The following is a 27,231-nucleotide window of genomic DNA, read 5'->3' on the forward strand; positions in this document are numbered from 1 at the left end:
TTAAGATCTTTCCAGAGAGCTAACTTTTTTAGTAGTTGCATGGTTCTGAAGAATGAAGCCCTCCCTGAGGACTGTTCAATTTTAGTTCTAAATTGGGGTTTGGATAGGAAGTGCTGAAATGCAGTAGAAACCAAAATGTGGGCAGCTTAACTATTGATCAACTTGTTGATTGCATTTGAAACAACTGGTGTCCTGTAACCTGTGGACAAGTCTCATGCATGTGGTTTCAGATGTATAATTGATTCTGGCAAAGGAAATAGCCAATGGCCTGGTAAGCATAAATGACTAACCTGTGATCATTGACCAGTGCTTTTCCAAACCTGATGGCCTCTTGTTTGTGGGGGTGGGAAGTTGCTCTCAAATATGTAGAGGTGGCAGTAGTATTAGTGTGGGTTTTCTTGGCAGTGGAGTTAGTGACTTTTTAAAATTCTTTATCCTTGTACACTTCAAATACACGGGGCCCAACATCCTTCATTAAAGCTGCATTACATCTAACTGTTAAGGCTATAAATTCTAAATCACTACATTAGATGGGAAGTTTTTTTTGTACTTTGATAATGGGTCAAATTGCATTCACGTGCTTTTTTTTTAATGACTCTTCTATGTATTCCTAGGATCTGGCATGAACTTTGGAGTCCTTCCAGTTTCCTTTATAATCACCAACCAAGAATATAATACTACACTCAGAGATTCACGGTCTGTGTATTTTTGCAGCCTTGGCAAAGCTGTGACACAGGCAGTAAGTTCCAACAAAATTCAATAGCTGGCTTCAAAGCTGACTTGTCACGTATCCTTTTCTGGTATTTGAAGTTGTTTAGGACCCTTCCTTCTGCTTCTGATGTGTAATGCTTTGTGTTCTGCTTTTGCTACTCACTTCCCTGAATGGTCCTTGCCTAATGTGGGGGTGATGCCCATATTACAACTAGCTGCACTACTTGGTATGATTCTTCCTGTGTCTTGTGGATTGATATTTGTGATCTGGTAAATTGGTGCACAAATTGGAGTATTTTTGTTACACTACACATGTAATGCACAATACAATAAATACATAATACAATTGAGAAAATGTTAGAACTTGAGATGGATCAAGAACTAATATAGTTCCTTTCACATCCTCAGGAAGTCCCAAAGCACTTTGCAGATAATTACTTTTTTTTGAAGTGTAGTCACTGTTTTGGAAGCAAACATAGCAGCCAGTTTGACATCTCCAATATCTTTTGCATATGATGCTCTTTGTGTATGCATCTGACTGATGGGTAGGATGAGACCTTGCACCATCTGCCTATGTGTTGGTCTGTATCAATAGGGCTTGACTTATCTACAGAAGTTACTTATCCAGGGCATGGTACATCCAAAGTTCCATAGCACTGATATTAAAGGAATATAGATAGCTGTCTACATTTAGGTAGCAGTGATAAGCTGTGTGTGGTTTTGGGGGGTTGGGGAGGAAGATTTGGAATCAGTTTACTGGATGTAAAAGGCAATTTAGTGTATTTCACACTTTCAAGGGTGGTGGGAGATTGGCATTTCCTCAGTTCTTGTGTAGTCTTCGCTTGCCACAAGTGAGGTAGAATGTAAATATTTAAGCACTATGCTCAGCTAAGTTGTAGTCTATACTTGTGTCTGCTGTTCATTTTTGCTCTCCATCTGGACATTCAGAAACCTAATGGCTATCCTGAAACTTTTTTAGGATGTGAAGAACATTTCGCAGCCAGCAAATCTTCTGTTGGATCTATGTTGCCCCTCTGTTTCATGTGTTGAATCAAATGATGGCAAGAATGTTTCTGATGGTTCATAGAAAATCTCTCCAATTGAAGAATTCTGTGAAAGAACTGAATTTAGCAGCACCTTGACCTCATCAGCTAATTTAGCTGGACATTGGGAGTGGCCAAGTGCTGTACTGGGTGGAGATTATGTATATTAATTTGACTAAACCACTTTTTCCACCCACCAATTGTCTCCTCCAGATGGTGTTGATTCCTTGCTACAATATAGTTCCACAGTTGCTAGCTGCTGTCTATTTTCCCATTCTTTATGCATGAACCTAGATGGTGATATTGGGTTATTTGACTAATGGCATCATCAGACCTGAGCTCAATCCTATCTGCACATGCACACTTCCAGCAGTGACTACTGTGTAGTGAATAAGATGATTGACCAATTTTTATCTCCCTAATAAAAGTAACTTTGTTACCACTGCCCTGCCTGGGTACAGCTAACTTGGCACAGACTAGAAATTGAATCTTGAACCGTCCTAATCTGTGGCTCAGTAACTGTGTCTTGCCTAATTAACAATCTATTTGCACACAAAAATCTACTTTCCTTGACTGGCAGTTTGAGTGGTATAAGATCTATAGGTTACATAGTTCAGATTTTTATTGTTTTTGCAAGCAGCACTATGGGTTTTTTGAGACCGCTTTGTTTCAGATGTGGAAAATCTGAGTTCCTTGTGCTTGATGTTGCTTATTGGCTTGGAGATCACAGGTTCTGGGTGACATCCAAGTTTTCTGGCCTCTTAGACCTCCGATGCTAAATTTTTTGCTTGGCCACCAAATAGTGTGTTTTGGTTTTAATGGAAATTATACATCTATTAAATGTCTTCTCTTAGTTACAGACAATCCTGAAGCAGAAATATAGCCATTTCATGCAAGCAGTGATAAGCCAATTTGGGTAAGTGTTTGAGGTTCTCCCATTACAGCTATGACATCTAATTGTTTCATATTAAATGAGTTTCAAAATCTTGAGCAATACCAATTATTAGTTTGATTTTGGTTAATGGAGTTTAGATTAGATCCCTTTTCAAAATGTCAAGGCTTTGTGACTTGGTTTGAAGTGGTATAGGGAAGTTAAATTCCACTTCCCCCTCAAAGGAACTATGAATTTAGGCGTAAGGTTAATGTCCTCAGAATTGGAGGAAGAGGCTCGGACATTGCAGGTATAATTACAGCAGAATCCTTGGTAATCTACTAATTAAAATTTTTTTTTGTGCTTAAAAACTTCAAATTACCAGTAATTTGAAAAAAAACAAGCAATGTATATGATGGTGGGAATTGTTTTTAAAAATCAAAATACAATGTCACAGTTCAAATTATTTGAAGAGTAAGTGATGCTCAAATTATGAAATGCTACTATCTTTCAAAAGGAAGTTGAAATGTATGAAACTTGATCAATTCAAAGCAGCCCTTGATAGTAATGTGCACAGGTCAACTCATCTGACTAGATGCTGGTAAATTGTGGGCATTGCCAGCAGCTCCTGTGGAAATCTTACCCTGTGTACAGTGCTGTAACTATGTATTTTCTTTGTCTTAAACCAATTGGCTTAATTTTAACATTTTTTAAAAAAGGGACGAGAAAGCCAGGATTGTAGGGACACTTGAGTGCTAGCCTCAGCAGAGGAATGGCTGCTTAGGTGCTGGTATCCTTTTGTATTGTCTCTTCGTGTAAGCCTGGATGGTTACCGTGGCCATATTGATTCCTTTTGCGCACAGTAGTGTGAGCCCTTTCAGTAGGGATTGCTGGAGAAATTTGGGAATGGAACCTTATTCCTTGCACCGTCCCCTCTTTATCTCTCTCCTTCCCCCACCTCCTCCCAAAAACTTGAATTCAAGCTCTACTGAGTGAGGGGGCGAAGGAATGCCCAGCACTATACAAACGAGATTGGCTAACTTAGCACAGACAAGGGATCAAACAAAAGACTTTCCTAGCTGGTCAGTGCAGTTCCCCATTGAGCTACTTGGGAAGTCCATGCTTCTACCTGGTAGATGTTGCATTAAGCAAGAGCCAGAAATACTTGTGCGTATTGCAATAATAGTGTTTTTATACACTAACTTCTCTCATTCTGGGAACTGTTGTAGGTTTTCTGTCTGCTGTTTTATTTTAAATTAGTCACTCACTCACTTCTTTGGAAGTTCTTGAGGATTATGAATCACTTTTTTACCAATTTCTACTGCAATTTCCTGTAATTTTGGTACAAATGATTCATTTTTTAAAAACTGCTTTGTTTTTAAAACCCCAAATCTGCACTGTTCTTTGCCCTAAGGTCTGTGTATGCATTATATGTATGAAGCCATTGAATGCAACAATTTCCATGTGTGATACTAGAAGTTTGAAGTATGCATAGCTTAGGACATTGTTCAGCATCAAATTCAATGACAAGATGTCTTAAATGTATTCAATGAGCTGTATTATGGGTATATTGCTAAATGATACTCACTAATTACACCCATTAAAATAAGGGTTTCCTTATTTCCTGAAACACTTGGAAAGTGAGGCTTTTTAAATTGACAAAATCCAATTTTAAACTTTTAAAGTTTTTTTGCAAATCCACTCTTTCACCCATGATATTGTGAAAGGAGCAATGGTTACTTTGTGCTAATACCTTTAACATTTAGTTTGCCTGCTGGAAAACAAGGCATTAACTCAGTAATGTTTCAACTTTGGGCCACCCTTGAATGTCGTCTCATTTAAATGTTAGGTTTATGATTTTTGTTTGTTGTAAAATCAGCAACTAGTGATTTTTATTTTTATATTGTGTGCCCCTCCCCAAAACAAACCACATTTCCCAAACCAAAGGAGTGGATCTGTGATTTCAACAAGTGACCTGGTATTCCTGAATACTCCACCAGCAAGCGATGAAGTGTTGGATGTATTCTTTAACTCTGTTGACTCGAAGGGTTTTTTGGCAGGGACGGACTTTAAAGTTGACGCTTACTCTTTCACTGTCGGAGGTAAGAGGATTTGAGCGCTGCCTTTTTTTTGATTTGAGTTTAAAAATAACATGAAAACATTGGCAAAATAAATCAGTTTGTTTAATGGATTGTCATAACCTCTTGATTTACATTTGTTTTCTGCTTTATTGGTTAACTTAATGTTTCTTGGCCAGTGTATCAAAGGTTTGTGTGACTCACTTTCCCATGATCTATATTCACAGTATAAAGTCAACCCAAAATACTGTGAAGATCAGTTCTAACATTGAGCTCCATTTTCACTTGATTTTTTTTGAGAAGATAATGATTTGTTCACTCAATGTGCTGCTAATGACTGGGTGTGGAGAGGCAAATTGTGGGGCAATTGTGCAATCGGTAAGTAAAATGTCCTTTTTAACATTGAGGTTTGAATCAAGCTCACACCCCTGGATAAAGGATCCTTTTTTTGTGGGTAGCCAAATCTGGAAGAGATTACAACCCAGATTCAAGTCTTCACAGCTGCATTTTCATTTGTTTGTGATTGTCCCTTCAGTTTTGTGAAGGCATATTAATGTTGAGTTGTTTTCTTGCAAGTGTGAAGCAATCTGACTTGCCTTTTTTGTTTTCAAGAAAACCATTCCCTTTCAAATGACTCTAATACTATTCATGATCAAAGTGCCACCAACTAATCAAATAAAATCAGGGCCTGCAATGTTGCATCTAAACTGTTCCTGCTGCCTAATTCTCTAAACAACCCTCGTGGGATTTGGTGGCTTTTTGACTAAACCTTGCAATATGGAAGAGCATCCAGCTAATCTTGCTGTATTAACGAATAGTCAAACACTACCTACTGCCTTCTGGCAGAGCCACAGGGGGATGCACTCTCTCCTCCCCACACAGCATTTCACTCCGAAGAACCTATTTCACCCGTCATCTGCCTCTGTTTGGCCTGCTGATCTGTGCAGTTTCCAACTTGGCCTGTAGACTTGGTTTGTCAGCATTTCCCCAGTTCCCAGTCCTGCCACATCCAGTCATGAATGGTGGTGGACAATTAAACAACTAACAGGAGGAGCAGGCTCTGCAAACATCCATCATCAATGATGGAGTCCAGCACGTGAGTGCAAAGGACAAGGCTGAAGCGTTTGCAACCATCTTCAGCCAGAAGTGCCGAGTGGATGATCCATCTCAGCCACCTCCCGATATCCCCACCATCACAGAAGCCAGTCTTCAGCCAATTCGATTCACTCCACGTGATATCAAGAAACGGCTGAGTGCACTGGATACAGCAAAGGCTATGGGCCCCGACAACATCCCAGCTGTAGTGCTGAAGACTTGTGCTCCAGAACTAGCTGCGCCTCTAGCCAAGCGGTTCCAGTACAGCTACAACACTGGCATCTACCCGACAATGTGGAAAATTGCCCAGGTATGTCCTGTCCACAAAAAGCAGGACAAATCCAATCTGGCTAATTATTGCCCCATCAGTCTACTCTCAATCATCAGCAAAGTGATGGAAGGTGTCGTCGACAGTGCTATCAAGCGGCACTTACTCACAATAACCTGCTCACCGATGCTCAGTTTGGGTTCCGCCAGGACCACTCTGCTCCAGACCTCATTACAGCCTTTGTCCAAACATGGACAAAAGAGCTGAATTCCAGAGGTGAGGTGAGAATGACTGCCCTTGACATCAAGGCAGCATTTGACCGAGTGTGGCACCAAGGAGCCCTAGTAAAATTGAAGTCAATGGGAATCGGGGAAAACTCTCCAGTGGCTGGAGTCGTACCTAGCACAAAGGAAGATGGTAGTGGTCATTGGAGGCCAATCCTCTCAGCCCAGGACATTGCTGCAGGAGTTCCTCAGGGCAGTGTCCTAGGCCCAACCATCTTCAGCTGCTTCATCAATGACCTTCCCTCCATCATAAGGTCAGAAATGGGGATGTTTGCTGATGATTGCACAGTGTTCAGTTCCATTCGCAACCCCTCAAATAATGAAGCTGTCCGAGCCCACGTGCAGCAAGACCTGGACAACATCCAGGCTTGGGCTCATAAGTGGCAAGTAACATTCGCTCCAGACAAGTGCCAGGCAATGACCATCTCCAACAAGAGAGGATCTAACTACCTCCCCTTGACATTCAACGGCATTACCATCACCGAATCCCCCACCATCAACATCCTGGGGGTCACCATTGACCAGAAACTTAACTGGACCAGAAGTATAAATACTGTGGCTACGAGAGCAGGTCAGAGGCTGTGTGTTCTGTGGTGAGTGACTCACCTCCTGACTCCCCAAAGCCTTTCCACCATCTACAAGGCACAAGTCAGGAGTGTGATGGAATACTCATCCAAGCAAGTGGAGAGTGCAGCTCCAACAACACTAAAGAAGCTCAACACCATCCAAGATAAAGCAGCCCGCTTGATTGGCACCCCATCCACCACCCTAAACATTCACTCCCTTCATCACCGGTGCACAGTGGCTGCAGTGTGTACCATCCACAGGATGCACTGCAGCAACTCGCCAAGGCTTCTTCGACAGCACCTCCAAAACCTGCGACCTCTACCACCTAGAAGGACAAGAGCAGCAGGCACATGGGAACAACACCACCTGCACGTTCCCCTCCAAGTCACACACCATCCCAACTTGGAAATATATTGCCTTTCCTTCATCGTCGCTGGTTCAAAATCCTGGAACTCCCTTCCTAAAACAGCACTGGGAGAACCTTCACCACACGGACTGCAGTGGTTCAAGAAGGCAGCTCACCACCACCTTCTCGAGGGCAATTAGGGATGGGCAATAAATACTGGCCTCGCCAGCAACGCCCACATCCCATGAACAAATTTTTTAAGTCCCCTTTTTGAATGGGTAGAATCTTGTCACCCATGGTTATTTTTCAACCCATGTGTGGCTATTGATTTGATCTGGCCCTGAAGTGCAGATAGGGCCAAAAAACAGTCATGACAGCCCACATTGGTGAATGGGGCAAAAGATTGCATTGGCTTTTATCTTGTGTCCAGTTTTGCAGCTTTCAGAAAATAAAACAGGTGCCAACCATGGACGGCACTGCTAAAGAAATTAAATAACCTTTTCTCTGTTGTATTGGTTTAAAACCAACATGGTTGGGTGGGGATAGGAGAGCCTCCATACACTTGGAAATCTTTCCTGTAGCTCTAAAGTGAAGTAATTTGCAAGTACTTGACACCTTTTTGATTGGCTCAACTGCAGATAACATTATGGATGTGAGACTTTTACAGTTACCTGGGTTATTTCTCTTGGCATGATGCTTAACCTGGCTTCCTGTGCATGTGTAAGATATTCCTGTTTGGCTGTTGCCTTTTGTAGAGCTTGGTTCTTTGTTCAGACTGGGTGAAATTTGTGCAAATGAGACTTTCCAGTCAATGGAAACTATTTTATATCCTGAGCTGTTATGAGGGATCTTGGTGTGCAAGTTCACAGATCCCTGAAGGCGGCGGAACAGGTAGATAAGGTGGTAAAGAAGGCATATGGGATACTTGCCTTTATTAGCTGAGGCATGAATATAAGAGCAAGGAGGTTATGATGGAGCTGTATAAAACACTGGTTAGGCCACAGCTGGAGTACTGTGTGCAGTTCTGGTCGCCACACTACAGGAAGGATGTGATCGCTTTGGAGAGGGTGCAGAGGAGATTCACCAGGATGTTACCAGGGCTGGAGCGCTTCAGCTATGAAGAGAGACTGGGAAGATTGGGTTTGTTTTCCTTGGAGCAGAGGAGGCTGAGGGGGGACATGATTGAGGTGTACAAAATTATGAGGGGCACAGATAGGATGGATACTAAGGAGCTTTTTCCCTTCGTTGAGGGTTCTATAACAAGGGGACATAGATTCAAGGTAAAAGGTGGGAGGTTTAGAGGGGATTTGAGAGAACTTTTTCACCCAGAGGGTGGTTGGAGTCTGGCACTCACTGCCTGAAAGGGTTGTGGAGGCAGGAACCCTCACAACATTCAAGAAGCATTTGGATGAGCACTTGAAATGCCATAGCATACAAGGCTACGGACCAAATGCTGGAATATGGGATTAGACAGGGCTGATGGCCGGCGCGGACACGATGGGCCGAAGGGCCTCTATCCGTGCTGTATAACTCTATGACTCTATGAAACAATCTTTTTTATACTGAGCCCTAAACTGGCACCCAAATTGGGTGCATTCCTGACTTTTTTTTAAAAAGTGCCATTCATCATGCAATCAATGCTTTCAAAATGAAGTTGCTTTTTCTTGGCCAATTTACACTTCTCTCCTCACTCTTTCTCACTCCCCACCTCCTTCTCTGAGATACCATTTCTATAGGTCCTAATCATTTCTCTGGTACCTTTTTTTAAAATCCAAGTACGATTCTTGAGCCTGGAGGATGTGTTGAGCTATCTGACCATTGCAGCCAATTCTCTCCTCACCTGGAATAACAGAAGGAAATCAGCCATTCATTTTGTTTCCACCCCAGATAAAACTGGCTTTTTTTCAAACAAGTTAGGAACTAAGCAATGTTGAATTTGATGTGCAGTTGTCTTAACTGATACCAAAAGCACTCGGGCTTATTTACTTTACCCAATAGCAATATTGGGTAAAGATGGCTGTTGGAGTTTTCTTTACACAAGGTAATGGGTCCCAGTGGAGACTGCAGCTAATTAGGGTTTCAGCAATGCTTGGGGCTTGGTTGGAGACACAATTCCCACAGGAGCTTGCTGATTCTATGGGACTAACTGCCTTGAGTAGACAATCTTTTGTTTCCATGGTTTCATTGAAGGCGTTTCCTCATTACCTTATTTTCATAATATGATGGAATTCTGGCAGCTGTGTATATATATTCCAGCTGCCACACGTGGCATTGTGGCTGCTTTCTTTGTTCGTGATGTCAGTTCAGTTTACACCTGATACAACTCAATAAGGTGTACTTGGTCAGCCTGTATCTCATCCTTTTGGGTTGGACTTCATGATTTGAGCTGAAGACCAGTGAATTGTTGCAATTTAAATCAGTTCTTCTAAAGTGTAAGAGACAACTACTCCATTTCTAAAAGTTTAGACAAAATTAGATTGATTTTGTATATCTGTCTTAGGTGAGGTGCTCTAGGAATTAAATGTACACCTTTTGAGGCTTGGAATAATACTTTTCTATCCATCTTGATGTCAGCAAAATTCCAGCCAATTCTTTTCTTTTGTAATTTAGTTTTGAAGGTGCTACCTCCCCATAATTTTAAAAGAAAGACTTAAATTTTGAGGCCGTCTGCATAATGAAACTTGTGCTAATTTGGACCTTTCCTGGTCGAAGCAACCATTTGGGATCTGGTATCTAAGTACCTGAGCGCCATCATGTATGGTTGCACTTTATTTGTCGCCTCAGCTTGCCAACCCCACAAAAAGAATTGGCCAATACTAAGTGTCCAATTCATGTCTTTTTTAGGTTAAAAGCTTGCCATTTTTTTGTGAAAAGGATGGAAAGTTTTCTTAAAGCAATACTGAGTCCCAGGAATTGCCATCTCTAGTACTTGACATTTCCTTATGTGCTGCCTTCAGGTCTGACTGTTCCACTTTAAGGAGCGCACCTGCCCTGAACAGTCAACTGCTGGCTTGCATTTTTTAGGCTTTAACCTTTTGCTTTGCTCATGCTCTGTGCCAACAGTTCCTGTAAACAAGCCCTGGCCCTCCATGTACCAGAGTGTGATTTTATGCGTAGAATGTCCAGTAATGTAGCATTGCCTTGGATTGAGAATTACCCTTGTGGTCATATGTAGCTTTGAGTAGGACTTGAGGGATCTTGATCAGATTTCTTGCACTATAAACTAGATTTATTGTTTAAAACAATAGATTACCATAGTTTGTAAACCTCTAATTTAGGAAATAAACAAGCCTTCCACTAATTTTCTTACTGTGTACCAATACCACACCTGCGATGGTATCCCTTAACCATAGCTTTACATGAATTTCTTTTTCTCTTCCCAACAACTTGTGCCCTGGGATATGCCCCTGGTACTTTCTTGATCCTGGTGGTGATGCAGTAGAAACCTTTAATTTCCTATGTAATTAAAGACATTACAATGTCTGCAGTTCCCCAGGGCTAAAACCTGGAGTGTCCAGTGTCTGTCTAATGAGTTTTGGAAATAAATCCATTTGACATGACTGAACATTGTCCAGTATCTGTTTTGGGAGATGAAGGAACAGTTCACAGGTCCTGGGGAGATTGCTGTTGAACCTCAACTGTGAAATTTGGTCCCATCAGTGAGTAAAGGTCCATCTTGGGCTTGTTGGGTAAAGAATCTTCTGTTGGCCATGTTGGTTCTGATCACTGAATTAGAGAATGTTATAGCCCAACAATCCAGGTTGCACAGGTTATTCAATCATGAGCTTTACCCCACTTATAATTTGGGGCAATGGTGTTTTATTCTTGCCTGCCTCACCCTACCAGAAAAGTCATCCATTTCTACTATTCTGCCCTAGCTGGCTGTCCAATTGTTTTTTTTCTCATCTGCACAGGGCAGCAATGTCTATCTCTCTGGCCTGTATGGGCAATTTGTGAGTCCTGTAGCAGCTACTTGCCTTTAGGCAAGACCATCTGTTCATGGGGTACACGGACAGCCTCCTTTTTTATATTGCTTCAGCCGCCTTGAAGTAGTGCTGCAATATAAATTGGATATTGGTCCAATAATGCATTGTCCAGCCCCTCATGTTAAATCACATTCAAACATCCTCTGGTCATCTACAAAGTAGATGTTGAGCTGCTACTAGTCCAACTTCTATTATCCTCCACAGCACCTACCAAGAATGTGAGTCTCATTCAAAAGGTTAATTCTTGGTCTGCCAATGTATTTCTTCACAAGTGAGCATATCATCCAGTAGCACATACTGCTTTCAAAACAATCGGATGGTGCTATTCACACTGCTGACTACAGCAAATGCCAGAGTGTTTCACTGCTTTAGTCACTCATCTCCCTTCCCCCCCCCCCCCCTTGTGGTTTTGACTGTTCCATTAACATTAGCTGACAATCATTGTTCTATTGCCACGTTATCATAATTTGTGGGCTATTTTTATCTCCTTTGTAACAGTTGGGAGGTGACAGGCACTCTTCAGCCCACAAAACCTCCCCACTGAAATGAGCTCTCCAGAGAATAACTTCTAAAATCAGTGGGTAAATGGAAGATGTGCTGTTTTCTGATTGGGTGGTTGGCTGAATAACAATATGGTGAGCTGCCACTATTACTAGTGTCTTGTATTCTAAATAGTCCTTGTGTTTTGGAATGTGAAGCAAAACTTAACCTTTTACTGTTAAAGCTTGTATTTGAATTTGTTTTTGACACTGTGCACAGCAGTTATCCTAAATTACAGCCAAATTTGTCCAGTTTATAATCCTTGTACTCTCAATTGACTGTTTAAATAAAATGGCATCTCAAGTCTTCAAATGCTATCTCTTGTATGGAGAGCTTTGTTTGCCTGGTACATGACCAGTTTTTGGTGCTGGAGTACTTCAGTACAATAACTTAAATTTAGTGTTCACTGAGCACTACATTTTTAAACAATGCAATGCCACCATTGCTCAGTCACAATGTTGGGGGGGGGGGGGGGGGGGGGGGGAGGAAGAGAGAAAAAAACTTTCATTTCTATAATGCCTTTCACAACCTCTATGTCCTGAAGTGCTTTTGAAGTGTATTCCACATTGCAGTGTAGGGATACACTGCAAGCTCCCACAAACAGTAATGAGAAATAGTCAGATGATCTGTTCTACTTTGGATCAAAAAAGGATAGAACAGGGTACTTTCTAAATGGTAAAAAGTTTACAAACAGTGGATGTCCAAATACATAGATCATTGAAGTGTCATAAACAGGTGCAGAAAATAATCAGAAGGCGAATGGAATGCTGGCCTTTATATCTGGAGTACAAGGGGGCAGAAGTTATGCTGAGGAAAAAAGGGTGTAAAAGAAATGACAGCCATCCGTGGCTAAGTAAAGAAATCAAGGATAGTATCCGACTAAAAACAAGGACATATAAGGTAGCCAAACTTAGTGGGAGGATAGAAGATTGGGAATTCTTCAAAAGACAGCAAAAAGTAACTAAAGGATTGATTAAGAAAGGGAAGTTAGATTATGAAAAGAAATTAGCAAAAAATATAAAAACAGATAGCAAGAGTTTCTATAGTTATATAAAAAGAAAAAGGGTGGCTAAGGCAAACATAGGTCCCTTAGAGGATGAGACCGGGAAATTAATGGTGGGAAACATGGAGATGGCAAAAATGCTGAACAAATATTTTGTTTCAGTCTTTACAGTAGAGGACACTAAGAATATCCCAACACTGGACAAACAGGGGACTCTCGGGGGGGGGGGGGGGGGAGGAGCTAAATACGATTAAAATCACTCAGGAGATGGTACTCAGTAAAATAATGGGACTCAAGGCGGATAAATCCCCTGGACCTGATTGCTTCCATCCTAGGGTCTTGAGGGAAGTGGCAGTAGGGATTGTGGATGCTTTGGTGATAGTTTTCCAAAATTCCCTGGACTCAGGAGAGGTCCCGGCAGATTGGAAAACTGCTAATGTAACACCGTTATTTAAAAAGGGTAGTAGGCAGAAGGCTGGAAATTATAGGCCAGTTAGCTTAACATCTGTGGTGGGTAAAATTTTGGAGTCTATTATTAAGGAGACAGTAACGGAACATTTAGATAAGCATAATTTAATAGGACAAAGTCAGCATGGCTTTATGAAGGGGAAGTCATGTCTGACAAATTTGCTTGAGTTCTTCGAGGATATAACGTATAGGGTGGATAAAGGGGAACCAGTGGACGTAGTGTATTTAGACTTCCAGAAGGCATTCGACAAGGTGCCACATAAAAGATTATTACTTAAGATAAAAAATCACGGGATTGGGGGTAATATTCTGGCATGGGTGGAGGATTGGTTATCGAACAGGAAGCAGAGAGTTGGGATGAATGGTTCATTTTCGGACTGGCAACCAGTAACCAGTGGTGTTCCACAGGGGTCGGTGCTGGGTCCCCAACTCTTTACAATCTATATTAACGATTTGGAGGAGGGGACCGAGTGCAACATATCAAAATTTGCAGATGATACAAAGATGGGAGGGAAAGTAGAGAGTGAGGAGGACATAAAAAACCTGCAAGGGGATATAGACAGGCTGGGTGAGTGGGCGGAGATTTGGCAGATGCAATATAATATTGGAAAATGTGAGGTTATGCACTTTGGCAGGAAAAATCAGAGAGCAAGTTATTTTCTTAATGGCAAGAGACTGGAAAGTACTGCAGTACAAAGGGATCTGGGGGTCCTAGTGCAAGAAAATCAAAGTTGGTATGCAGGTGCAGCAGGTGATCAAGAAAGCCAACGGAATGTTGGCTTTTATTGCTAAGGGGATAGAATATAAAAACAAGGAGGTATTGCTGCAGTTATATAAGGTATTGGTGAGACCGCACCTGGAATACTGCATACAGTTTTGGTCTCCATACTTAAGAAAAGACATACTTGCTCTCGAGGCAGTACAAAGAAGGTTCACTCGGTTAATCCCGGGGATGAGGGGGCGGACATATGAGGAGAGGTTGAGTAGATTGGGACTCTACTCATTGGAGTTCAGAAGAATGAGAGGCGATCTTATTGAAACATATAAGATTGTGAAGGGGCTTGATCGGGTGGATGCGGTAAGGATGTTCCCAAGGATGGGTGAAACTAGAACTAGGGGGCATAATCTTAGAATAAGGGGCTGCTCTTTCAAAACTGAGATGAGGAGAAACTTCTTCACTCAGAGGGTGGTAGGTCTGTGGAATTTGCTGCCCCAGGAAGCTGTGGAAGCTACATCATTAGATAAATTTAAAACAGAAATAGACAGTTTCCTAGAAGAAAAGGGAATTAGGGGTTATGGGGAGCGGGCAGGAAATTGGACATGAAGCTGAGTTCGGATCGGTCAATGCCCTGTGGGTGGCGGAGAGGGCCCAGGGGCTATGTGGCCGGGTCCTGCTCCGACTTCTTGTGTTCTTTAGATTTGTGGTTGGGATCAGATCAGCCATGATCTTATTGAATGGCGGAGCAGGCTCGAGGGGCCGATTGGCCTACTCCTGCTCCAATTTCTTATGTTCTTATGTATACAAAACCCTGGTTAGACCGCACCTGGAGTACTGTGAGCAGTTCTGGGCACCGCACCTTCAGAAGGACATATTGGCCTTGGAGGGAGTGCAGCGTAGGTTTACTAGAATGATACCTGGACTTCAAGGGTTAAGTTAGGAGAGATTACACATTGGGGTTGTATTCTCTGGAGTTTAGAAGGTTAAGGGGTGATCTGATTGAAGTTTATAAGATAATAAGGGGAACAGATAGGGTGGATAGAGAGAAACTATTTCCACTGGTTGGGGATACTAGGAGTAGGGGGCACAGTCTTTTTTTTAAAAAAATAAATAAATTAGAGCCAGACCTTTCAGGAGCGAGAATAGAAAACATTTCTACACACAAAGGGTGGTAGAAGTTTGGAACTCTCTTCCGCAAATGGCAATTGATACTAGCTCGATTGCTAAATTTAATCTGAGATGGATAGCTTTTTGGCAACCAAAGGTATTAAGGGGTATGGGCCAAAAGCAGGTATATGGAGTTAGATCACAGATCAGCCATGATCTTATCAAACGGCGGAGCAGGCTCAAGGGGCTGAATATGTTCCTAATGACTGAGGGATGGCTTTTGGTTAAGATGCTAGGAGATGCCCTTGCAGTTTAGTGGCAACTGAGCTGCAGTGAAGTTCAAAGTTTGTATAGTTAGCACACAGATGCAGCTTTTATTGCAGTGGGGACTGGGAAAGTGTAATTTTTGAAAGTTTGGATGCAAATCAGTGATTTGGCCACTCCCAAGAAGCTTCCATATGCTGCAAGTCTTCATTTAGACTGAGTGGTTCTGCTAGTCAACTGAAGAGCATTCACAATCTATCTTTAAAATGAGGGAGCTGTATGTGGCCTGACATTTTGATGCACATTTGACCGTGGAACACTCTACCAAACAGTGTGGTGAAGATACTTCCCCTATGCTGACTGCAGCAGTACAAGACTCACCACCACCTTCTCAAGGGGAACTAGGGATGGGCAATAAATGCTGGCCTTACTAGTGACTGCGTTACCCCAAGAGTGGAATTTTTTTTTATAACCGCCTGCTGTGCACTTTTGTGTATCTCAATCTTTAAATAGACCTGAGCTGTCTTGATGACATGTGGACCTGGAATAGCTGAGCCGACTCATTAGTGGTGACACCTGAACTGGGAATAAACTTTCCAAAACCTAGTCAGTGTACAATGTATATGGAAATATTGAAGCATTTCTCGCTGTGGAATTGCATTTGGTATCTGCCTTCACTCTGGTACCACTGAGTCGGAAGGTCATGAGTTCAAGTCCCACTCCAGAGATTTGAGCACATGTTCAAGTGCACTGAGGGAGTGCTGCACTGTCGTACGGTGCTGTCTCTCGAATAAGATGTTAAACCGAGTACCCGTCTGCCGCCTTGGGTGAACTAAGATTCCAGGGCACTATTGAAAGAGCAGAGGAGTTTTCCTGGTGTCCTGGCCAATATTTATCCCTCAACCAAAATCTCAGTATCTGGTCACTTATCTCTGTGGGACCTTGCTGCTTCATTTCTCTATTACAACAGCAACTACACCTCAAAAGTACTTTATTTGCTGTGAAGTGCTTTGAAATGTCCTGGGGTCATGAAAGGTGCCATATAAATGAAAGTTCTTTTTTTTTTCTAAAGTGGATCATAATGTGTCTCGTTTTAAATATTCCAGAATATACCTTTCCTCATTGATGGATAATCCAAGAGGACAATCCTGTCCAGCACCTCCCAAAAGTATTGCAAAGGTCTGCCGGGTGTCCAGCCACCCTTTCCCTGTGGATGGTGCATAATATCTGCATACTCCCTACCCTTTGGGTGTCTGAAGATGCTGCATGAGACTCTATGCTAATTGTACCAAAATGAATCCCTTGCCAGCTGATGTGATCTTTTTGACTCTCCTTGGCAGACTTCATTTGAAAAACTGATATTGCAGAGCAACTTGCAAGACATGGCCACTTCCAAGTTTAAACTCCCACATTGCTGTTCTGACGGAGAGAATCCAATATCCTTCAAAATCCTGTTGCAGCAGCAGTGGAATAGTATAGCAGTGCCCTCTAGGGGTTCATGAGTTCATTACAGTATTTTACTTGCAGTTATTTAAAGCAGATACCAATGGAAAAACCTATAACAGCATTTTTTTAAAAAAATCAACTTTAATGATCTCAAATCAATTCATTCCATTGAGTAAAGATTTGAGATTGTTGGAGCTGATTTTTTTTAAAAACAATATTCAGAAACTGGGATCGTTCTCCGAGCAGGTTAAGGGAAGATTTAATAGGTGTTCAAAAGTATTAAGGGGTTTGAGAGTAAATAGTGAAACATTTTGGTAGGAAGAACAAGAGGAGACAATATAAACTAAAGGGTGCAATTCTAAAAGGGATACAGGAACAGAGCTGGGGGTTTATGTACACAAATCATTGAAGGTGGCAGGACTGGTTGAGAAAGTGTTTTTTAAAAAAAGCATGCAGGATCCTGGGCTTTATAAATGGAGGCATAAGAGTACAAAAGCAAGGAAGTCATGATGAACCTTTTTATAAAACACTGGTTTGGCCACAACTGGAATATTTTGTCCTGTTCTGGGCACCGCACTTTAGGAAAAATGTGAAGCCCTTAGAGATGGTGCAGAAAAAGTTACTAGAATGATTCCAGGGATGAGGGGCTTTAGGTATGTGGATAGACTGGAGAAGCTGGGGTTGTTCTCCTTGGAACAGAGAAGGTGGAGAGGAGATTTGACAGAGGTATTCAAAATTGAGAGGTCTAGATAGAGAGCAACTGTTTCCATTGGCAGAAGGGTCAAGAACCAGAGGACACAGATTTAAGGTGATTGGCAAAAGAATCAAAGGTGACATGAGGGAAAAACTTTTTTTCACACAGCGAGTGGTTAGGATCTGGAATGCACTGCCCGAGGGGGTGGTGGAGGCAGATTCAATCATGGCCTTCAAAAGGGAACTGGACGATACTTGAAAGGAAAAAATTGCAGGGCTACGGGGATAGGGTGGGGGAGTGGGACTAGCTGGATTGCTCTTGCATAGAGCCAGCACAGCTGAATGGGCCGCCCTCTGTGCTGCTGCTGTCTGCCTTTCCCCTCCCCAGATGAGTCATTCGCTTTTTTTTGGTATGGAAGTTAAAACTCTTGGATAATGCCTGCTCGCATTGAACTGATCCAACATTCAGTTATTATAAATACAACCAGAGTTTTGTGTAGATGGAATAAAATTGTTTTCTTGATGTAGTGCAGATCATCTATACTTTGACAATCCCTGGAGTGTGGGGTTCAGCTGCTGCATGGTCTCTGCCAAAGGGCTAATCGACAGAGACAACTAATGTAATTGTAATAACTGGTGTGAGTTCAACTTGCCAATTGTGATGCAAAGCTTAATTTGGAGCTTGTCAAAAAATAGCATTGGATATGTAAAATCTAAATATTAAATTTATTTTTCAGCTACAAGACTAGACCGACCATATGAACACATTCATTTCCCGGGATTTGGGATCGCAATCATCCTGCTGTGTGGTCTGGCGATCCTCTTTGTCCCAGTGCTGGCTTTTCTAGTGAGTGAAAGTGAACAGCAGAGTTTTCTTAACATTGAGTTCGACATTGTGTCATTCACTTGTGCAGGAGCCAATGCTGTGAAGTATAAAACCTCAGATTTTTTGGTCTGTTCATTCCTGTTAAGTATTACTAATATAAATACTTAAAGAAAAAATCATGGGTGTTTGCTGGAAAGGCTACATTAGTTGCTCATCCTGACCATAACCAGGTGTTTAATTGGCATAGCTATTTTTCCACAATGTAACATGTTGCATGAGTGGACAGTATTATGGGTGTTTATTGAATCTTGAAGATACTGTCCTCACACCTTGCCAAGTAGGCCACCAACTGCGACTAAAAGCAGGTGGAATTTTTTTCTCCTAGAAATATTAGGTTGATGGGTGTACTTGAAATAGGTCCAGCACTGCTGTAAATATGCAGCGGTTGAGTGCACTGCAGCTCTGGTCCAGGTTAACTGCAGGATAGGGACAAGAGTTGGACTTCACTGCTGTTTGCCCCTCTTTCCCCAGGCTAAATTAATCAATAAAGAAATTACCCTTTTTACTACAGTGTCACCCCATTGCTTGGCAATAATCAGGCATAAATTTCCTCAAGCATCATGGTAAAAGGGCAGCAAATGATTGATGATATAACACATTTTTTAGGGAGGATGTCAAGGCTTTAAAGGATGCAGAGGAGACTTGCTAGAATGGTACCAGGGATGGAAGACTTCAGTTACTGTAGAGTCTAGAGAAACGGGTTGTTCTGAGCCGAGACAACATCCAGAAATAAGGTTTAGATTTGAAGCCAGCAATCGGCATTAAATGTAGAACTGCAGGCAACTATTCAGGGTTCATTTTAAAACCTGAGTGCCATATATGTAATAAATCACAAGTTTTTATGAATTTTTAAAAAAAATCAAATATTGAAATATGGCCTCCTTGGTTTTAGTGCTGGAAATACAGGTTCTGTGCTGCATGCCAGAAAAGTTGCACGTTCGAAGCATGGGATGTTGAGTGTGAGAATGCTAGTGTCCACTTACCGCTGTCAGAGGTGAGCCTTTAAAACTCTTCTTTCCACCCAGCATCAAGGTAAAAGCATTATCTATAAACTTTAGTGAGTTAGTTTTGCCAGCTATGTGTAAATGGACTAACTTTTTTGTAATGACAGGGAAACACTCAGGTCAGGCAGCATTTGACCATTTAAGGCTTTTAGCTCCTGCCTCAAGGCCTGAAAATGTTTTTCCACATGCTGCCTGACTGGACAATTTTCAGATTTAAAGCATCTGCAATTTTTTTGTTCTGTTCTATCGTTACATTTCTTTGCCTACCCCCTTCCACTCCTGATTTTGTCTTCAGCCTGCTCTCCTACTTTCTGACCTGCTCATTGTCCACTTCATACTGTCAACCAACTTTGGACACTTCCTACATGGAAGGAGCTGTCTAAATTCAAGTTGCTGGATCAAGATGTCACAAGATCTCAAACTAACTGGGGTTTCTCCATTTTGGGGCAAGAGAAAGGTGCAGTTTGTGTTTGTAGAAATTCTATTTGACAACTATTACAAGAACAGGCATTTTTGGATCAAACTTCAGCTTTTAAGCTATTCCATTGTGCTTTTTTTATGTAGCACATTATATTTTTTAATAACCTATAGAAATGTACTGAACATGACTGAGGTACACACACTTCTATTAGAAGCATGAAACCAAAATGAGATTGTATTATAGAGCACATTTCACGTCCTCTGGCCACCCCACAAGTGTAGTCACTGGTGTAGAGAAACATTGCAGCCAATTTGCGCACAGCAGTGTGATGACCAGATAATCTGTTTGTGATGGTTGAGGGAGGAACATTGGCCAGGACACCGGGACGAACTTCCCTGCTCTTCAAAATAGTGGTATGGGATCTTTTACATCCACCTAAGAGCATTTATAATGCGCAATTACTTTATCTGTTCAGTGCCACTTGTGCAGGTTGGTATTTTGATTTGGAGCACCTCAAACATTGTCCTGGTGACATGACCACAATATACAGTCAATCACCTCTTTTTCATACTGTAAGCTGGGTGCAGTGAACTTGCTTTAACTGAAATGTATGTGGATCACAACATCCAATTCACGAAATAGTAAAAGTTAATCCAGTATGGATTCGAATGAACTTTTAACTTTGTTTATTGTCCCTCTGATATGTTGGTAACATTAGCAGTGTTTAACTTCCTGGTGTACAAAATTGCTGATAGTGCTTGACCAGAAATTAAGAGCCTCTTTGTTCAACCTGTATAGATATAGTGCAGGCTGCAGGAGCTTTTTCTACCACTAGCGGGGCACTTTACTAATATAATTTAGTACAGCATTAAAACAGTTCTGCAAGTGAAAAAGTAAATACTTCTAGGGAAAAATATAAACTATAGATTGCATCTGGAATTTAGAACCATTACCAAGTCTTCACACATGATATCAACATTGGCCACTAGCAGGGCAGAGGCTGGATCAACATCTGGACCCAGCAATGCCTCAATCTATAAAACTTAAGTCCAGTGACTCAAGAAGCGTAACACCATCCAGGACCGAGCGCATCACTGAAATCTTTATCCATTCGCGCACCATGGCTCCACTGTAGCAAATGCCAAGTTACTTTGATGGGACCTCTTCCTCCCTGCGACCTCCCCCGTGACTCCTGCGACCTCTCCCTGCCCCTCCACTGGGTCGATATCCTGGAATTCCCCACAAAACAGATTAATACCAGCTGTGGCCTAAACGACGAATGGTACACATTCATTACCTTGTGTTTTATTCAGTATGTTCTACTGCTTGTGTGCCCATTTTAATTTCGTTTTTCCATCCACCCACCCCCTAAAAGTTCTAGTGGTGTCAACACTGACCATGTTCTCCACTGAACATTTCCATTTGGCTTACTTCAAATGATACTGCATCTGCCCACACCCCCCTAACCTGCATTCTTTCCCAAGTTTTCCATATCTCCTAAATGCAAGTTTTAGTTATGGTGAAACAGAAACCACTTTGCTGTGTTGCTAAAGATTGTATGACTCACCTTTTTTTGACTACTTTAAACAACCAGTACACAGATTTAATTAAATTAGTAACTGCATAATTCAGCAGGGTTGCAATAACTAGATCATACCCCACCACTTTTTCAATCCATAGGAAGGATACAGTATTCAACAAATAGAATTACAATGCAATATAGCAGATCAAGGATTATTTTCCTTGGGTTCAGTCTGTGGAGAGATGTACACTGAGCAATTCTTCTGGTTGTCTAATGGGCTTCTGGGTAGAATTGATAGCTGGAATAAGTCTCTGCAGTTTGTTTCTAGAATTCAGTTTTTCACCCAGGATATGGTTGTTTTCAAAAGCTTTGTTAAAATGTGGCTCTTTTAGAGTTGGTAGTAATAGAATGTGCATTAAACTGCAGATACTTGGACTGTGGCTGACGCAAGAGACTTGGATACAAATCTACTTGCTTCATCTACCTGGATTTATTCGTGCAAATGCAGTACTAATGTGTTCTAAATTTCTTTGCGTAGAACACTACATAGTTTTGCTCCAGATTTCCAGATGAGACAAAACTTGGAAGGGTCGTAAACAGTGAGGATATAGACAGGCTGGTGGCATGGGCAGACACACGGCAGATGAAATTTAATGCAGAAAAATATGAAGTGATACATTTTGGTAGGAAGAATGAGAAGAGGCAATATAAATTAGAGGGGTACAACTCCAAAAGGGGTACAGGAACAGAGATCTAGGGGTATATATGCACACATTGTTGACAGTGGCAGAGAAGGATGAGAAAGCAGTTTAAAAAAGCATACAGGATCTTCCACTTTATAAATAGAGGCATAGAGTACAAAAGCAAGGAAGTCACAATGAACCTTTATAAAACACTGGTTTGACCACAACTGAAGTATTGTGTCCAGTTCTGGGCACTGCACTTTAGGAAAGATTGAAGGCCTAAGAAAAGGTGCAGAAGAGATTTACTAGAATGATTCCAGGGATGAGGGCCTTTATGTGGATAGACTGGAGAAGCTGGGGTTGTTCTCCTTGGGACAGAGAAGGTTGCAAGGAGATTTGATAGAGGTGTTCAAAATCATGAAGGGCCTAGACAGAGTAGAGAGAGAAACTGTTCCCATTGGTGGAAGGGTCAAGGACCAGAGGACACAGATTTAAGGTTATTGGCAAAAGAATCAAAGATGACATGAGGGAAAAACTTTTACACAGCCAGCGGTTAGGATCTGGAATGCACTGCCTGAGGGGGTGGTGGAGGCAGAATCAATCATGGCTTTCAAAGGGGCACTGGATAAGTACTTGAAAGCAAAAAAATTGCTGGGGTACAGGGATAGGGTAGGGGAGTGGGACTAGCTGAATTGCTCTTGCACAGAGCCGGCGCAGACATGATTGGCCAAATGGCCTCCTTCCATGCTGTAACCTTTCTATGATTCTAGTGATCGTTTTTTGTGTAAACAGGTAAACCAGGAAAGTTACAGACTCCATGAAGTAGATGTGAATTATTCTTTTGAGCCATGAAGATCTGGAGAAGTGAAAAGATCTAACTGATCCTACTTGGTTTTGCTATTGCCTTGGAAGATGATTTTGTTTGAAGGTCAAGCTGATATTCTTAAGTTGGGGACATTTGGCCTTTGTGTTCAGACTCTTGGTCATACAAGGCTTTCTAGGGCCATATATAATGTAATTATAGTTGCAGTATCACATTTTCAAATTGTCACCATTGACTTTGTTTTAGGAATATGTCACAGGCCAGCCAACTTAATTGGGATTTGGAATCATTAGTTGTGTTGCTGCAATAAAATGGAACCAAGTGAAATGACTCTTCTGCCTGGTGATCTTGTTTCCAGATTAGTGTTTGCCTCACTACCAGCATCCAGTAGAGTGCACCTATTACAGTGGACTTCCTGAGGTGGCCAAACACTAAAATGGTAGCTGTAATTAATAATGGGGCCTGTGCAGTAATAACTGTTGTCTGGTGGGCATTGGTCCATGTTCTCCACTGAGGTGTTTATAACTGGCTTGGATAAAGGGACATGGCCACTTGTACATAGCTGAGAGAAGTGATGTACAGGCAGCTACTCACCTTTTGACTATCTGGGGTACTTGTCTTTAATTCCAAACTCTGCTGTAATAACTGAAGGTGCTGCAGAGATGGCATCTGATGCACTGTTCAGGTTAATTGTAGTTACGAACCAAATGAATCATTGCATTCCCCTTCAGAAACTAAATCGCCAAAGGAATTTTCAATGTGTGTGGCTTATATTGATGTCAACAAACTGCTTTGAGTTAAATATTTTTATCACTCACTAATCTATGCTGATTAACTTCCAAAAATGTAACCATGTAATTGGGTTGGTGAGCATTTACTAGTCTTTGCATTTGATGTATTTTTTTCCTGTGTATGTGGACTTGTTGCTGCACAGCTTTTCAAAATGAATGTTTGTTTATTTGCTTGAAATAAGGGCTTGGGGGAGGTGTGGAGGAGGATTAATAATTGGTGCATTGTCCTCTCTTTTTGGGGGCATGGTTTTAAATCCAGTCCCACTAGTTGGGTTCTAAAGTTCAATCCAAGTTCTTGGCTGCTGGCTCACAGTTGGATGCTGCCCTTTATTTGTCACTGTAATCTCACTGGGATGGTAAGCTTATATATTCACAGTATAGGAGTTGCTTTTGGAAATTAAAGCATTGTTGCAATGGAGGAAAAATTAACCTGCATTTGAACTGGGAGTGCTCAATACTGACAATTGTAAATGTGCATATTTGACACTGCTCACATTCACAACTTTTTTAATTGAAATATTTTGAAAGCTTTTATAATGCACAAATTTGAAGAATGATCTGGGGGTATGTTAGTGAATCACTCATTGACCAGTTTGACCTGAACACAAGGCTGCAAATAAGTATTGCGAATGAAATCTTGTACTGAGGTGTGCACGTGGTTTTTAATATAGAAATCATCAGATATCCATTTGAGAATCTCCTGTTGAACAAGCTGCCAGGATTGAAAGAGATGGAACAGAGTCAAAATTTCTAGTTCATTTTGTTACAAGCATTTCCAGAAATGGAAAATCCTCTTAAACTGGCTGTCTGACTTCTTAACTGTTAAGCTGTAACATCCTGAGCAAAATGAGTGACACAGAGCTCCAACTGCTATCCTGATGGCCAACAATGAGATAACATGGACCTGGGCCTTTGAAAGCTAGCATTTCAAGCATCCAACCACTAGCTATTAGAAGTTGCTTTCTGAGGAAACTAAAGGTATATATGCAATTATCTAGTTTGAATTGCTTTCCTCCAATACCGCATTGGCTTTAGGAACACTGCTAATGAAGCAGAATTCCAATGCAAGTTGGCATTTATAACAGGCATTTAAGCCAGATGGGTATGACTCTGCTTTTGTAATGGGCGAGTTGCACTGGGCTTCATAAAAGGAATGCATATGTAGAACATTTCTGTTGCAATGGTGCATTTGTAGCATTTCTGAGGGGGTTGAGGGAAGAGTGCAGTCAGGTGGCAGGATATGGGCAAGCAATGAATGCATCTTCACTAACAAGACCAGTGCAGTTCAGCTGCTTTTCAAGTTTGCGATTGGAAGCTCTTGTCCTATTGCATGTAACATTGACCAGTTGTACTATTGGCACCAATTAATGTGTACAATGCTGAAGGTGTGATTTAAAGTTTGTTTGAAGACTTGATAGTTTTAAAAAAAAAACACACCAGAATGCTTAATCTTTTTTTCATGTATGAGTCTGTAGTGAGGTTAGAATTTTCAGTAGGTTAAATATTTTTAAGTTGTTTTAATAAAATGTAAACGTTTGAAATTTGAGTATCTTTTGGGTTATAAATGTTCTAAGTCACCTGATTTTAGTATTTTTGTTCCCATGCATGCACAGTCCCTTTCTGAATCTCACTCTCTTGCCTACTCTGTACAAGGCAACATTAAGTGGAACGACATAGAAAATAGGCTGCATAAAGCACAAGGAAAATCTAAAATATTGCAGATCCTTTTTTTTAAATGTAGAACCGTGTCCCAAGGTGCTTCACAGAAGGGTAATTGGATAAAAGTGGACAACAAACCAAACGTTGTTGGGTTGATCCAAGGTGGAAGAGCCCCTTAGAGAAGGAGGGAGAGGTTTGAGAGAATGTCAATCATAAGGCCTGGATAGCTGAAGGCACTGCTGCCAATGGTGGGGCAGATAGTAAGGGATGCAAGAAGGGCTTGAGAAGGTGAGCCCATGTAGGTATTTAAACGCAAGATGATTTTTTAGATTTAAGTTGGTGGACTAGGAGCCAATGTAGATGAGTGTGCAAGACTTGGTGTGGGATAAGGTACAGGCATCAGTTTTAGATGAGCTGAAGTTTATGAAGGGTGTAGGATGGGAGGCCAGCCTGGAGGGCATTGAAATTGTAGAGTTTAGAGGTGATAAAAGGCATAGATGAGGGATTTTTCAGCAGCCAATGGGCAGAGGCAAGTAATGTATGGAGGTGAAAGTAGGTGGTTTTTTGTGATGCAGAACAAATGGTTGTATGCTCAACTCAAGTTCACATAGGACAGAGGTTATGAACAGTCTGGTTCATGGTGGTCGGGAGGAAGTTGGAATCTGGTGAAGGAACAGGCTTTGTGGTGGGGTTTGAAGATGATGGCTTCAGTCTTCCAGTGTTTTTAACTGGTGCAAACTACAACCAGGACTGATGAGATGAGCAGTCTGGCCACCGAGGCAGTGGAGGGGTCAGAGGTGGTGGTGAAGTAGAGCTGGGTGTTGTCCGCCTACATGTGGAATCTGCCCCCATGTCTTTGGATGCTGCCAAGTGGCAGTCTGTAGATGAGGGGGCCAGGGATGGATCCTTGGGGGAACTCCAGAGGTAATGGTACCAGCTGATAACTGTGACAACAAACTTAAAGATTTGCATTTATACAGTGCCTTTCACCATCTCTGGACGTTCATTGGCTGTAAAGCACTTTGGAAGTACTTTCGAAGTGTGGCCACAGTTGTAATGTAGGAAATGCGGCAGCCAATTTTCACACAGCAAGATCCCACAAACAGCAGAGAGATAAATGAGATGATCTGTTTTTAGGTGTTGAGGGATAAATGTTGGCCAGGATACCAGGGAGAACTCCCTTGCTCTTTGATATATGCTGTAAGATCTTTAAATCCACCTGAGCGGGCAGATCTTATCTCATCCGAAAGACTGCACCTCTGACCCTCATACTGAGGGAGTGCTGCACTAAGTGTCAGCCTAGATTTTTTTTTTTAAAAAAACTTATTAAAAGAAGAATTAACTCATGACCTGTCAGCAGATAAATGCCCCCGAGGCCTGTCCTGTGGAAGAGATGTTGTGGGGCATCATCTACAGAATGTCTACTCTGGCAATATATAAAACACAGATCCATGGCCCTTTTTTAATTGTGCAATCAGAGAAATGTGTATGAATGTTCAATGCATTTGTTTAAACTCCTTTTGTATCCTTCCAGTAACACTTTTGGGGTTAGTGCTTGTAAAGCTATATTTGAAATGCATCTGCCATCCCATTTCCTGAAGCGCATTTGCACCGTATCTAACTAATCTATTGACGGATGCATTTAATTGGTGCAAGGGTCAAGGATGTCTCGGAGCAGCTGCAGGACATTCTGGAGGGGGAGGGTGAACAGCCAGTTGTCGTGGTGCATATAGGCACCAACGATATAGGTAAAAAACAGGATGAGGTCCTACAAGCTGAATTTAGGGAGTTAGGAGTTAAACTAAAAAGTAGGACCTCAAGGGTAGTAATCTCAGGATTGCTACCAGTGCCACGGGCTAGTCAGAGTAGGAATGACAGGATAGCTAGGATGAATACGTGGCTTGAGAGATGGTGCAAGAGGGAGGGATTCAAATTCCTGGGCCATTGGAACCGG

At 41.7% G+C, this 27,231-nt stretch overlaps 1 protein-coding gene across 1 annotated transcript in view; it reads left to right on the forward strand.

Annotated features, from left to right (window-relative positions):
* LOC137304651 (uncharacterized) overlaps positions 1-25,164 on the forward strand; it is a 31,234-nt gene extending 6,070 nt beyond the window's left edge. The window contains exons 4-9 of the mRNA XM_067973296.1: positions 615-739; positions 2,609-2,670; positions 4,573-4,727; positions 18,226-18,335; positions 19,267-19,368; positions 22,797-25,164. Of these exons, the coding sequence (XP_067829397.1) occupies positions 615-739; positions 2,609-2,670; positions 4,573-4,727; positions 18,226-18,335; positions 19,267-19,368; positions 22,797-22,856 (614 nt within the window). The 3' untranslated portion in view covers positions 22,857-25,164. The remainder of the gene's footprint in view (positions 1-614; positions 740-2,608; positions 2,671-4,572; positions 4,728-18,225; positions 18,336-19,266; positions 19,369-22,796) is intronic.
* The last annotated feature ends 2,067 nt before the right edge of the window (positions 25,165-27,231 follow it).

This window comes from Heptranchias perlo, chromosome 38 (genome assembly GCF_035084215.1).
Source record: "Heptranchias perlo isolate sHepPer1 chromosome 38, sHepPer1.hap1, whole genome shotgun sequence".
Classification (NCBI taxonomy): Eukaryota; Metazoa; Chordata; class Chondrichthyes; order Hexanchiformes; family Hexanchidae; genus Heptranchias; species Heptranchias perlo.